General features: G+C 40.8%; 1 protein-coding gene across 4 annotated transcripts in view; it reads right to left on the bottom strand.

Annotated features, from left to right (window-relative positions):
• ROBO1 (roundabout guidance receptor 1) overlaps positions 1 to 15792 on the bottom strand; it is a 581397-nt gene that overhangs the window by 228042 nt on the left and 337563 nt on the right. For all 4 annotated transcript variants that reach the window (XM_079974735.1, XM_079974736.1, XM_079974737.1 and 1 more), the window contains one exon: positions 11344 to 11670. In XM_079974735.1, the coding sequence (XP_079830861.1) occupies positions 11344 to 11670 (327 nt within the window). The remainder of the gene's footprint in view (positions 1 to 11343; positions 11671 to 15792) is intronic.

The raw sequence follows: 15792 nt of genomic DNA, 5'->3' as shown, positions 1-15792 counted from the left end.
GTTTCCTCCCGTGAAGCATGAAAAACGGTGTGTCTCCTACCACTGAATTGTAGGACCGATTCCAGGTGAAGCTCACATATTTAACTGCCTCCATCCAAAACTTTGGAGATAACCCAGAATCTGACAGCATCACCTGTGCAGCTTTAACCAGAGCCTCACTTCTGAGCTCTGCCACCCCCCTCTGTTGAGGAGAAGTCACTGTGTGACTTATCCCTTTCTTGTGAAAGAACTTCTGCAAAGCAGACCCAGTAGACTGTGAACCTCTGTCACTAGCAATTTCCCTGACTCTGGTGGAGAACATTAGTTCCACCTCCTCAATCCAACGACTAATCAGCTGTGCTGCATCTTCCTTGGACTTGAGACCATATGTCCAGGTGTTCTGCGAAAAATCATCCTGCATTGTCAGCAGAAACCTGGCCCCTCCCAGACTTGGTTCCTTCATGGGACCCAACAGATCTATGTGCACAAGATCAAAAGGTTTTGTGGTTACCCTCTCCACCCTGGGGTAACTGCACCCTCTTACCTTTGCCTGTCTGCAAGCCTGACAATCTAGGACTCTTGCACATTCTTCAATTCTACAGCCTTTGGAAACCTCAGGTAGCACCTGTAGTTCTTCAAGACAGGCATGAGCTGTCTTCTTATGCCATGCACACGAACATGAAACATGAGTGGGAACTGTAGCACGCAGGGCTTGTGCTTTCTCAACCTTCCCCTCACCCTCCAGAGACGTTTTAAGAATGAAGAGATCATTCTGCCCCTTTGCAACTCTAACCAGTTGCTTCCCTCCTTTGGAGATTGTACAAACATCGTGTTCAAAGCAAACCTTAAACCCCTTTTTCAACAAATAAGGCACAGATAAAATACAGTGTTGCACTCCTGGCACAATGCAAACTTCCATCTGCTCCTGCAAAACAGAAAACAATACATTTGCAACGTTATTCACATTTTTCTTTTCCCCACTTGCAAACTGAACAGTTTTCCCAGCCGGAATTGCCTTGCAATTCCACATCTCGACTGCAGGGGTCTCTTGAATCAGATTGCAGTTAGCTCCTGAGTCGATTAAAAAACGAAAATCAGTGTGTCTCTCAGAGCTGTCCTCAAACAAAGCCATACTGGCAACAAACGGCTCGCTGCCCCCTCTCTTTGGGCTTCTGCAGCAGTTCTGTCTGGTTGTCTTGGCAACCAACTCCCCCTTGCTCAGGACCTTGGCAGCTTCCGTAGAAGTAGCCTCCTCCGTTGCCTTGGAGACCGGCCTGGCCTCTGCGTTCCCACGCGACTCTTTAGGCCTTATCTTCACTTTGTCCAGGTGGCCGACCTTGAAGCGTCTAGCTCCCCGCAGCCTTTCAGACTTTGGCTGACGACGATCACCAGTGGAAAAACACTGCCCAGGGCTCCTTTCAGCTGGCCTGGCCCCCCTTCTTCCGGAAGAGCACTCTGTGCCAGCCCTGCCCTCGCTGAAACTGCGTTCCACTTCAGCACTCACAGTGGAAAACTTTTGAAACTTGCCTTTGGAATTCTCAGCCCCCCCGACTTGCACCTCAGGGACCGGGGCTACAGCCATCTCCAGGCTCTGCATGACTTCTCCAGGGCTCTGGCCTCCTGCTGAAGTTTCACACAAACTTCTCAGCACCTCCCAGGCAGCCCTTGCTGACTTTACGCCCTCCAAACTGGGCAAAAGTGATGCATGTACACATGCCTTTAGCATAGCAAGCTCTCTTTGCATTCTCTGCTGGCTATCTTCAGGCAACGCAGCCTCAAAGCCTGTAATGTCTGTCTCTTCAGGACCTGGATTCAAGGGTAATGGCTCTTTCTGGCTTACATCCCAAAGCCCAGTAACCAGAAACCAACCCCTTACTCTTCTGGACCAGGTTGCCCAACTTCTTAAAGTGAGCTTTTCAAGCGGAACGTCCTCAAGAACCTGGCTGTCTGCCATTCTCTCCTCTTTCCCGGGGGCCCCAGCTGCTGTACTCACGTTTCACCAGTCAGCTCTCCGGCACCCGATTCCTCAGCTGCTTTCCCAGCTCTCTGCCTCAGCAACTCTTGCCTCTCTGCAGCAGGCAAAACACAGAACGCAGACCTCTGCCGCGTTTCAGTAGCGTCTTCCAGCTATTGACAAGCTGACTTCAAACTTCAAAGCTCACCGGCAGACTCTTAGCAACAGTTTTATTAGCGGTAATTAGGTCCTCCATAACCTGTGACGATCTGATAAGATCTTAATTGGCACTGGCTGGCTAATTACTTTATGGCCCCAATGGTCTGGCATAATGCGGTCCGGCACGCTTCCCAGCCAAGCTGCTCTCAGACCTTCTTCCTCTCCGGTTTCGCCTTGCAGAGTAAAAACACAGCGGATCAAAACTGTTGTGGATCTGAAGCAGACTCACAACAGTTTTGATCCGCTGTGTTTTTACTCTGCAAGGCGAAACCGGAGAGGAAGAAGGTCTGAGAGCAGCTTGGCTGGGAAGCGTGCCGGACCGCATTATGCTGGGCTAATTGGGGCCATAAAGTAATTAGCCAGCCAGTGCCAATTAAGATCTTATCAGATCGTCACAGGTTATGGAGGACCTAATTACCGCTAATAAAACTGTTTCAGTAGCGTCTTCCAGCTATTGACAAGCTGACTTCAAACTTCAAAGCTCACTGGCAGACTCTTAGCAACAGTTTTATTAGCGGTAATTAGGTCCTCCATAACCTGTGACGATCTGATAAGATCTTAATTGGCACTGGCTGGCTAATTACTTTATGGCCCCAATTAGCCCAGCATAATGCGGTCCGGCACGCTTCCCAGCCAAGCTGCTCTCAGACCTTCTTCCTCTCCGGTTTCGCCTTGCAGAGTAAAAACACAGCGGATCAAAACTGTTGTGAGTCTGCTTCAGATCCAGACACACCAAGCACTGTGTATGTCCAAATTCATCAGTTCTTTATTGCAGCAAATATTTACAGCTCAGCATTTCCCAAATTCTCCTGGACTGCTAGCATTCATGGCGTCCTCTCTCAGAGACACAGAGAGAACAACAAGTAGAGCTCCTCCCTCCTTCCAAACGTCAGAATGGGAGGCACACTCAGAACAAAAATTAACCCAGTAAGTTCTGAACCCCAACAAGATCCCCCTGATGTTCCGGTAGATCTCGGTCGATCTCTGGCTCCCTTTCCTCTGCATCAGTAAATCTGACTCCTGCCCCGCCTCCTTGTCCCGCCCTCCATTGCTGTTTGAACTCAGGAAGGGAAGATGGAGTTCCCTCTGTGTGATGTTTTTGTGAGTGACTTAACCCCTTGCCTTCCTCCCCCTCCCTCCCCAAAAAGCCTGCACCTTAATCCCAAAAAAACAGTGCTTTTGTCCTCCCAAAAAAGCTCAACAACTTTGAGCTGAACCCCTAAAAAAATGGGGGTAGATCACTGCCAGATTTTTATTCTGAAAGTAGATCGCAGTCTCTTGGGAGTTGGCCACCCCTGCACTAGAGACACGTGGAGAAGGGTAATATGTATATATGTTTATCTGCTAATTCTAGAAGCCGGGGGGGGGGCAGATGAGATAACTTGTGCACTTAGTTTTACTTAAGGCAGCTATGACTAGTCAATCTACTGAGCTTTAGTTATGAGCTGAATAGAATGTAGCTGGCATGTAAAACAGACAAGTCTTCAATCACTTTGAGTAGAATTCAAGCAATTCAATTCACAATACTGTTTATGATGAGTTGTCTATACACATACTTTTGCATATCTTAACTGGAAACCAACCTTGGTGCCTCTTTAAGCATTGGATCAAAGCTGAAGGGATTCCTGGCTAGTTTTCTAGAGGGAGGAAGAAATGTCTAAGAAAACAGTACAGGCAATAATACTGTGTCAGGTCAAGGTGTAACAGAAGCCCAAGCATGTTCAGTAAGATTAATAGGACAACTCGGGGGGGGGGGGGGAGAGCATATTTTGCAAAACGAGTCAGAAGAGCACACCATACACCAAGTTTCTGATTCTAATATTCTGGTTATGCCAAAGAAATCAGATAATGTTGGTGACTTGTGAGACCCTCACACAGTTAGTGTTATTGAACAAGTAGTTCATTATTTAAATCTGCCGTATATAGCAGAGGGTCAGGGGAAATAAGAAAAAGCTGCCTCTTTTTTAATCAGTATCAGTGTAGCTGATGTAGTATCAATCAGTGGATAGTTGCAAAGAATGTGAAACCTGGTAAGAAACTATCCTCATCTCTCTCCCCAAACTCCCATGGGAAAGATAGACAGACATTATCTTAATAATTAAACCTGCCTCCCATCATCTCCTAAGTGATCTTTTTTTATCTGGGGTCTCAGTCATAATTAGTTGATAGCAGTTAACTGTTTGGCAAACCCTGATAGCTTATCAATTAGCATGGTATAAGCCTTCAAATTAGAATCCGCATGAGGAAGAGCACATTTCCACAATCAACAGAGTACAAGACAGTCACACTAGCTGCACTGGAAACATATTCTGCTTCTGGCACAACACCAACATTAGCACTTCAGAACAATACCAGTAAGAGGCTTGTTGGCACACGATTGTGCAAAGTTATTCACCAGCATCTGGTTATTATTAACACTCTGGTTCTGGTCTAGCCTCCTGGGCAGAATCAGGAACTGTTGAATCTGTCTTTGTCTTTAGCTCTACTTTAAATATCTACAGATAAGTTCTATATCCCCCAAGACAAGACTTGTTTCAAGGATTACATTCTAAATTTTAAAACACTCTTAAACCTAGCACCTAACTGAACCTGTAATACAGCTAGAAAAGTACAAAAAAATACTAACCAAAAATCCTATGCAACAGAACACTACAGCAAATCAGTGCAGCTGGACTAGATTATGTACTCCACTTACTCATGCCAGGAGGAAAAGGAACTTGGTTGCTTTCTGTCTCTGGCGGCTTTGGGTAAAGTACTCAAAATATATGATACCCCCATTTATCTGGCATTTTCTTCCTTTTTTTACACAGCTGCAAGAATTTCAGCTATTTCAATGTAATAAACTCCAGACTAAGGTAAATAGCTTGGCTAGTGTCTCATCTCCTAAGTGTTAGTAACAATATGAACCCTTTTGCATTCTGGACCAAACAATTAAAAAGAAAGAAAAAATATTATGCTGTTTCACATACTGCCCCAAATTTCTGCTCAAACCTTTGTGAGTGACTCAGAGCCTTACTACACTTCAGTCTTCCTACACAAATCCTTCCTAAACTAAAACACAACAATATACGACAAATACTGAATAAGCTTCATGCAAAATGAAATAAATAAATAAACAGAAAGAAGAAACTTAAAATTTCTATTTTGGTATGTGTGGAGCTGGCCATATGTAGTGTGTTCATGTACACATGGCACAGTTAATGGTTTTCTATACTTGGGGGAAGAGGTATCTATGGAAGGCAGTAGTGTCTATGAAAGGTTGGAATGTAAGAATTGTCACTGCAGAATTATAGGTCCTTCCTAGCTATGGTTTTATTTTTGTGTCCTTTTGACTCTTATCCAGTCCAATGCCAGCCTTGTTCCTTTCAAGGGCCCAGTGAGGAGGTGAACAACATTACACCCTCCATGAAAAATGCTGCTTGGGAACGGGAAAGAAAATTAGGAGGATTTTCTCTAGGTCCAAGGTATTTGTAACAAGTGTTCCAGTAAGCTAGACTTACAGTATCCTCTTCCAGGATAGTCCATTTAATTCCCCATGTTTTCACACACATCCTCAGTATGTTCAATCTTCATTGACTTGCTTCTCGTGGGGGGCGGTGTCTAAGGATTTGTTATACTTCTGCAAACATTGGAGTTTGCTCACACCTGTGGATACCTCCCTTTTGTGTGTATGAATAGTGTGGGTCTGGCTACATAAAGACACACAGAGACAGAAGGTGTTTGCTACTAGTTTATAGGATTTCTTTTTGCCCTGTTTTCTGTTCATCCCAGAAAATCATCCCAGAATTAAACAGAAAACTTGAAAGCCTAGACCAAATCTTCTGTTAAATGACACTCAGTGATAATCTGTTGTGCTGCTGGCTAAAGTAGCAAATGACATTACTTGAAATCTCCAACATTTCTATGAATAGAAAAAGCTAATATAACCATATGCTTTTTTGAAATACTGTATATACTACCTTGCAAAACAGCAAGCTTATACAAAAAAAAATGTTATTTTATTGCACGGGAAGTAAGATTTTAAATGTCATCTCATTTTTAAAAGCCTTAAACAGGCATCTAGTAACTCAAGATACCAACTGCTCTTATAGCTGTAATACAGTAATACTCAGTTTACAGCAAATAGAAAATAGGAAAGTTTTTTTTTAAAGTGCTTATGAACAGCTGTTCAGTTAAACCTTTTAATGCCTCAACAGCCTTTTAAATGCTACTGCTTCTAGGTACATCTTCAGAAAACATATTTTCCCCATGCCTGAGGTTTGCTTCAAAAAGAAAAGTAAAAAACCTGCTTCGAAATCTACTCTAACAGATTAGAGTAGTGTTGTAATAAAAATTACCTTCACCCTAACCCAATTTTATTCTGTGTTGTCCCCATCTGTTGAAAAAGTGCTGCATGCATTCTCAAAACATAAAGTAAGTACTGCCAGATATGATCACCAATTTGAGGAAGGAAGGCTTGTTACAGAAGCCACTTTTTCTCTATCCTGGTGACAGATGATTTAGTGCTGAATTTATTTATTTCATACAATTTATAATCTGGGAGATAGTAAACAAACAAACAAAAAACCTCAAAGTGCTTTACAAAATGAATAAAACAGTAAAATTATCAGTAAAAAGGGTTAAAAACAACTATTTAAAACATTCAAAAATAATTAAAATGAACAATAAAAACAGATTAAAACACATGTCACCATTCTACATATCTGAATGCCAAGCTAACAGCAGCTACCATTTGAGTAGTATGGAGATATTTGTGCACAGTGCCAAATATGCACCCTGAAGCTAGTTTTGCAGGTCATGGCCAGAGGATGCAAGTCACATTCAACTATAGTGAATGAATGATCATCTGCTGTTTTTGTGGACCAGAGTGGCACCATATAGTCTCTTATCAATGTCCTATTAATCTTGGTACTTTCTGAGCAAAGAGCTTTTAAAACACAGCTCTCCTCAAGACTGTATGTTAAGGATAGTGATTCTATTTCAAAATATGAGGATTATATGATTGCATTGGGTAAGAAGTTACACAACAACAATAATTTTTACTAAGAAAACAGACTAAACATGACTGATGTGGGGAAAAGTCTTTAGGAGGTAATCATAAATCTCAACACTAAAATACTATTTATTGGAACTGTTTATTTCAGGGGTGACTAATCTGTGATCCTTCCATCAGTCATCTTGGCCAAATGTCAAAAATGATGGGAAGTGCAGACCAGCAACATCTCTACTGTCCTATATCCTTCTGGTATACCTTATAGGAATCATACTTTTCTTGGAAAGCCTGGAACAAATTTACATTCTGTTTAACCAAATTTATTAAAACAGTTGTCTGCTATGAACCAATCCATACTGTTCTAAGCAAGGCTGCCTAGGGTTAGCTACAATGAGTTTTTTGTTTTGTTTTAAAATATATATATTTAAAGCTTACTAATTTAACTTTTTCCAACAAGCACCACTCTTTTAATACTAACAGTTTTAGGTGTATAGTGAAAGAAAAACTTTTAAGAAATCTTAAAAGGCTGGCATGCTAGCACCCAAACAGCATTTGCTTTTCCTTATTTTGAATACAAAAAAATGCAGTATGCTTTAAGTGTTTATGTCACTGCTAGATTCTTGTCTGGACTTAGAGAAGTAAGCAATGCTTCATCTCCCTGTGAAAACTGATCTCTATAGAGGAAAAATTGCCCTGCATAGTTTTGACAAGAACATGCCCTTTACCACATTACATTGGACCTTTAACTACCAGAGAACATGTCCCTGTAGATGGTAATCTGAACCTGGTTATATTCCACAAAAACAAATAACACTGAATTAATTTAAGTACATTTCAAATAATCAAAAAGCTGGGTTCAGAAACTCAAGAAAAGAGCTGAGCAGATTTCAGTAGTAATATGGCAGCTCTTAAGAGTGGGTTCTGCTTCCATACTATCATTGTCTTTGCTAGCAGAAAATGTTTTAGGAGTTGGCTGCATGCCCCATCAACTTCCATCAACTTAAAGCCACATCTGGCTGTGAGTCTGACAGGTAACCTAAGAAAAGTTTACTAAAAATAAATGTGTACAACAAAATAGAAAGCACAGCAGCTAAAATTCCTTGCAGGAATACAGAACAGTGTTTATTGAGCATCAAAGAATTACAGCTTCTATGTTCTGCATATGATTTTGTTCAGTTTTCCAAAACCATATATTACATATAATGTTAGAGGTTACATTTTATTTTCATTACTCTCCTTTAGTATAGTCAATGTTTTTAGCTTATCTCCGGTTAAGCTGCTTTCAGTATCCAAAATTTTCCAACCACTGTATCAGACACCAACAATACTTCTATTTTTCTACCATTTCAATATTTATTTTTCTATATAGCTTTCCACAGTGTGATTTATGATCAGTAAAATACATAAAAAGATGCAACAATAAAATCCCATTTCATTCAACAATTAAAGTAAATTGTATACATATGGCCCAATTCTTCTAACCCAATATCAAGCATCATATTTCAATCTCCAAAGACCATTCTACAAGAGGTGTATCTTTAAAGCTAGTTTTAAAAAAGTTAGGATCTCTTTTTAACCAGTATTTCACTGAAACTATTTAGTCAGGTGGAAAATAAGCCTGACAATGTTGTAAACAAACAAACAAACAAACAAACAAACAGCAATATATAACTTCCTAATTAACAGTTCACTCAATACTCACTCATATAGCTCAGAATATGTAGCTGCAAATAAAAATACAGTCATAGAAATACAGTATAGGAAATAATTCCAGGGAAAGGGAATTGGAAAATGACAGAAGCAAAAGGAAAGCAGGCATCACCAACTCTACTTGCCAATACAACAGGTCTCAGCATGGGTAGAAGTACAGTACTCTTAATAACCTCCAAATAACTCTGTTTACATTGGACATTGAGGAAGACAAACAAGAGCTTTGCTCTCTTCTCCTAACTGCATTATAACAAGAAACTTTCAGCCTTCTGTCCTTGGTTTGGAGAAGATAAGAAATGGGGGGGGGCACCTTCCTGCATTTCTCACAATTTCCAAATGACTGGTTAAGTTATGAGACAACCCTGCCCATCACGTTTTCTCACAAGCACACAGGACTTCGGGAACGCAGTATTGTGAGCAGGTTTCAATAAGATTAAAAGACAGTGGTTGAGATTTATGCTGTTTCATATCTAAATCTCTCTGGTTGTCTTCCAAGAGCATGCTGAAACGGAGGCAAACATTTCATTTCACTTATGCAGCAGTTTGAATAAGCTTAGAAACAGCAGTTGAGGAAAACCCTTTACAAACTCTGTATTGCTGTATTCCAAGTGAAGTCCCTCCCTGTCTTCCATCCTTCCTTCTGTGCATGCCAGGAGACTTGGGGTTGTGGGAATAAACAAGGTGACCCATGGCAAGTAAACATCACAGATTTGAGCAGGAGAGCCTCATGGCTGGAAGCAGTTGTATGTAGGTGGGGAGAGAGACATTGCAAAGGCAAGAAGAGGGAACTCCAATACAACTGTAGGATCAAGGGGATAGTTTGGCAGACCAAAACAGGCACTGATACAGAGACTTAAAGACGGGAAAGGGGAGCAAACAGGGGTATAAACAGACAAACAACTAGGAGCCTAAATAACTGCAGCAGAGTGCCTTTATTTCACCATAACTGGAAAAGTGCAACTTGTTCCTGTCAAAGCTCCTAAAAACTACAGCTTACAAGGCAACTGAATATCTCCTATGCCAATAAACCACAACACTTCTCTCTTGAAAAACTGATTAATGTCCCCTCTCTCTCTTGCAGATATCCACTTCTCTTTTATGCTAAGTTCCATTCCTTCTTTTCCCTTTACTCGGCTTCTCTCTCTCTCTCTCTCTCTCTCTCTCTCTCTCTCTCTGTGTGTGTGTGTATGTGTGTGTGTGTGTGTGTTTGAGAGGAGGGGTGTGTGCCTCTGATTGCATCATCACTATTCTTCCACTGGAATGACATAGTGCTAATGTTTTTAATAAATATCTAATTCTTACCATTAAGGCTCTTGTTGTATTTCTGATCAAGAGGGCTCATTTTGAGGGTAATAAGTGCACTTAAAAACTGAGAAGTGGAATGGCAGTAATAATACTTTAGCACTGATGTAGTCCTTAATCAAATCTGATGCCATTTAATAGAGAACAAGTATATTCACATATTAGACATTTTAGATACTGAACTAAACAAACAACAAAACTAAACAAACAACAAAATTCCCAGAGTATAAAGAAACCAACATACAACTACATCTATCGTGTACCAAAACTGATAATTTTACAGTATGACCCTAAAATCTACCACAAAATACAGAATCAGTACCGCACATGCATTTTAAAAAACTTTGTGTACCAATTCATATAGCTTTGCAGACAAGGGGGCGGGAATCAAACATTTTCTTAGGCACTTCCTGTACAAGATTTGAAGTACATTTAAACAGAATCATTCTAACTAACTGACACTGAAATGCTGGGGACATGCCCAATTTTAGCATTGTTTATCCTGCATGAAGGCAATGGGGAAGTTTTTATTTCTGCTAATGCTTCAGAAAGACATTTCTGCTTAGTATTCTTTACCAATTGCACAACTCCCAGCATATTTCATGTCTGTTGATCAATAGTGCATACTTGTGTGGAGAACATGCCAGAGTGAATGTAAGTAAACTGTAGGCCTCTAGTACACTTAGCAAGTTCTGTTAAATACTGTAACAGAGTGTCAACGTGAGCACACTAAAATGAATGACAAGACATGTGACTGCAACACCCCTCAGTAGATGCAAGAGTCTGCAAGGATAACCTCACAGCATTTTGTAACTAATTGAAACCATTTTTTACTCATTAAAACACTTAAGAAATGTCATTGCATTTTTTTCTCCCCTTTGCTTAGCTCAGAATTGCTCAGTGCCATTTGTACTGCTGAATACAATTAGCTTATTGACCATATAGTCAAAACAAAAGCAGATATTCTAATTTACTTAGTCATATTCATCATCTGCTTGTGTGAATATAAACATTATATACAAGTGTTAGTAGAATGCTAATGTTCTGCACTCAAACCTAACTAAATATGTTATTTGTATACATTTTCAGACATGAAAAGCTAATGACCTCTCTGTATTTAAAATTCCACTCAAGCAGCTGCTTCTAAGGTGGCTACCAGTGATGGATAAAGAGGAGAAATACTTACTTGCTACTTCCAGCGATGCATTGTGGCTCACAGCTTCACCAAGGTAATTCCTTGCTACACAGACATAGACTCCTTCATCAGGCCTGCTTTTGCGGCCATGAACTATTCGTAAGAAAAATAAAGATCCACTTGGCAGCAACATCCGATGAGAACGAGGATCATCTTTGTCTGTTTCAACCCTTTCTCCTCCTTTATACCATTCAATAGTTGGTGTGGGCCTGCCTTCAGCCTTACAGTTCAAAGTTGCTGGTTCTCCTTTAGAAACGATTAGATCCGAAGGATGTTCAACAATGCGAGGTGGAGAATCCTCTTGGCGAAGACGGGAACCTAAGGAGGGTAAATGTGAATAAAAAATTAAATTTCTACTTCCGGTTAAGATGTAATGGAAATGCTGTGGCTTGGATTTAAAATGGTGCACTTGGAAATCAACAAGTAAAAGGTAAAGGTAAAGGTACCCCTGCCCGTACGGGCCAGTCTTGACAGACTCTGGGGTTGTGCGCCCATCTCACTTAAGAGGCCAGGGGCCAGCGCTGTCCGGAGACACTTCCGGGTCACGTGGCCAGCATGACATCGCTGCTCTGGCGAGCCAGAGCCGCACACGGAAACGCCGTTTACCTTCCCGCCGGTAAGCGGTCCCTATTTATCTACTTGCACCCGGAGGTGCTTTCGAACTGCTAGGTTGGCAGGCGCTGGGACCGAGCAGCGGGAGCGCACCCCGCCGCAGGGATTCGAACCGCCGACCTTTCGATCGGCAAGTCCTAGGCACTGAGGCTTTAACCCACAGCGCCACCTGCGTCCCCCTAGAAAATCAACTTGGAAATCAACAAGTACTTCCTGCTTATTCTTATAGTTAGCTTGATGTCATCTAGTTGGTTAAGATTTTATTACGATAATGGGCGATTATATGTTCTTCCAAGTTAGCATTTACAAGATATTTATTGCTATTTAACATGCTTGCCACTATGACCAGAGTTTTTAAAGCAGTTCACAGTAAACATTTAAAAGCAGTACAATACTTTAAGAATTGATTGGTTGCTTGTAGTATTCCTGTACTGTTAACATAAGATCAATACAATCATGAAATCGATGAAGTCAGTGAACGTAAGGAAGCAATATATAAATACACATCTCCAAAAATTCAGCACATTTTGATCGAAGTATCTTTTAAAGAGTACTATCTTCAGCTGCCTCCTAAAGGAAAGATAAGCATGGATGATTTTTAACTTCCAGAACAAAACTGGGGCATTATCACAAACTGGCTTCTGATTTTGTGACCCCACTGTTCCACAGTCAGGCAGTCGTTTGACACTTTCCAGAAAGATGGATTGCATGAAGAGTCTGCAAATGCTAGGTTCAAATATATAAAATGCAGATTTTCTTCATGCATAAAGTGGGGCGGGGTGAGAGACAAAACACAAGGAACTGCCTGTGAATATATTTCCACCTAAGTGCTGTAATAAAGTCACTCTTATCTGAAACATTCCATAAAATTCCTTAAATTGTAGTGTGCTGTATTTTTCATGAAGAGAAGAGTGGCACATAGAACACATTAACCACAAATTTGATGACAGCCGCCAGAGGGGATGTAACAGCTTTGACATCTGAGTAATCTTTTTCCACAGCTATACTTTTAATTTCTGTCCTTATAGTCAAGTTATTTAAGTTCCAATTTGTGTTTTATTTAGTAGAAGCAACTTTATGTATCAACATAAATCTTACAAAGGGCACAAATCCTGTAATTTTCTTGTCAGAAATCTGTCCCAGAAGGGTTAGTTGGTGAACACAGAAACACAATACTTATTAGTTACATACTTTATCTACAAAGAACCCACATTTCTCCTTCTAAAAGCTGATAATCACTGCAATAGAGGAAACTAACAAACTAGCACAACCTGCTTTAGTATAAATTTCACATCTTAGACTGAAAGATATAGCATGCCAAATATTCAGCGCCTTTGGTTAAAAGAGCAATTACTGTGTACATAACACTGATCGACTTCACACAATTCATTTGCAAACTAATACCAAGATTCTGACAAAATTTAATTTCCTCAGTTGGTTTTTAAATACAAAGGGGTTGTACAAAGAGCAGGTGCAACAGACTGGTTGGAAGCATGAGATGCGAGCCAGAACATCTTTGGTTCAGGTGAGCCCAGATATGAACAGACCAGATAGTGCACTAGGTGTGAAAATACTGGAGTGCACTAGGAAGTAAGCAAATACTCGGAAGCACATCTTGTTTTTAAAAACTAACACTATCACTTTTTAGATTCGAACAAAAACAAAAGCTGCAATTATATTGTTCATGGCAATTGGTGGTATCAAAATAAATCATACCACAATTTCATAGCTGTCAACTTACAGATTTGAAAATAAGGGACCAGCAGCCTTGAAAATAAGGGACCTGCAGCCTCACCTGTTCCAGGCACTCCAGTCTTCCTGTCCTCCTGCAGTCTGCAGTCTGGTCAAACTCATGCTGGTAGTCTCGAGAACACTGTCCAACCAACCAGAGGTTCAACTGAATAGAATCTGAATCACATGCACCAAAAGGCCTATGCAGCCTCAACTTAAGATGGCTCCCCGGCCTGGCTTTGCACTGCAAAGTTTGCAGCAGCACGTGCAACAAAATGGCGTCCAGCATTCAAAAAACCCCTCAGCTTGCATTAACTAGCCACACACAAGGCATGCAAGCTCCACCCCCAGTCATTCTTAGACTACTTATTGGGTGAGCAACACAGCCAAGCAACACAGTTGGAGCCTCCCTCCTCCCTGGCCGGAAGGGAGGGAGGGAGAGGAGCTGCTTCCTTTGAAATTTAAGGGACATTTAAGGGACATCTATCAATAAGGGACAGCAGTGGGACATGGTGCTGGAATAAGGGACTGTCCCTCCAAATAAGGGACACTTGACAGCTATGCAATTTAAATCAATTGGCTTAATTCCACGTTTCCAAATCATTTCATCTACAAGTGCTTTCTGTACAGTAAAAAACATTCACATCTTCTTATATGACTGGGAAGCTGCCTAACAGATGTACATAAGTAGTATGGGATACCCTAAATGTTTTTATTAATGCACTTGCAAGTGATAGTTGCAACCAAAGCTCTGCCTCTTTTCAGTGTAACTTGTATACATTCACTTTCTTGATAAATTATGCAGCTTCTCCTTACATGCATACAGACATGCATTTGTTTAAAAAATTTTTTTTAAATAAATCTGTAATTGGAATCTCATTCTGTTTTCCTGGAAAGGTAAGTGAAATGTCAGAACTGCCTATATGTCCTTAAAGTTATTTATTAACAGGATATAAAACCCAGTTCAGGAAACACCAGGGATACAGAAGGTCAGCTGCTTCCAAGGTTTACACAATGTATAATGCCCAATTGAAAGTGTTGTTAACCACTTATGGCCACATGAATCTACTGTGAATATTTAATATTTTAAGAATTGTTAACATCAGACATTCCTAACACCACCACACAGCCAGCTTTTAACAACAATAAGAATGGGCTGCATAGTGTAAGATGGGCACTTACTAGTTTAGCCAGGTTGTTTAATCCAAAACAATTAGGGTCCTCCCCAAAAACAAATTAGAATAAGCAATTAATATGCATTATATTAAATGGAAGAATAATGGGTAGTATGGTGGTGTGAATCTTTCCTGTCCATCTTAAAGTTAAAATTCAGATCTTGAACTTTTAAAACAAACTGTTCATAATTCTGTCTATATATCGAAGAATAAATTCCCCAAACTAGTATTTGGAAGAGGGGAAAGGGGAAAGTTAGCTTTATGATCTGTCAAGTCTGAATGAAATGTCTGTTGAAAGTGTAGAAAACTCTGGGTAAATTACGCAAGAAGTAATTGTGCTATGGAATTGTGCTTGCACAAACAAGATTTGTTTAGGGATGTATAATAAAGTTAAAGTATTGCACCAAAAAGAAAACATGTTTTTATACCTATAAGGTAAAGGTAAAGGGACCCCTGACCATTAGGTCCAGTCGTGACTGACTCTGGGGTTGCGCGCTCATCTCGCTCTATAGGCCGAGGGAGCCGGCGTTTGTCCGCAGACAGCTTCCAGGTCATGTGGCCAGCATGACTAAGCTGCTTCTGGTGAACCAGAACAGTACACGGAAACGCTGTTTACCTTCCCGCTGGAGCGGTTCCTATTTATCTACTTGCACTTTGACGTGCTTTCGAACTGATAGGTTGGCAGGAGCAGGGACCGAACAACTGGAGCTCACCCCATCGCGGGGATTCGAACCGCCGACCTTCTGATTGACAAGTCCTAGGCTCTGTGGTTTAACCCACAGCACCACCCGCGTCCCTTATTTTTTATCTATATTATTTTATACCTATAATCACCTGCTAAAACCAATAAATTAAACAGTAAGGATTAGTCCAATCTGAAAGGTCCATTATCTGTTTAGAAATCTGACTATTAGATGTTGCT

This window comes from Podarcis cretensis (assembly GCF_951804945.1).
Source record: "Podarcis cretensis genome assembly, chromosome: 4".
Taxonomy (NCBI): Eukaryota; Metazoa; Chordata; class Lepidosauria; order Squamata; family Lacertidae; genus Podarcis; species Podarcis cretensis.
The sequence above is the reverse complement of the archived record's forward strand: the minus strand, read 5'-3'. Positions and strand labels throughout refer to the sequence as shown.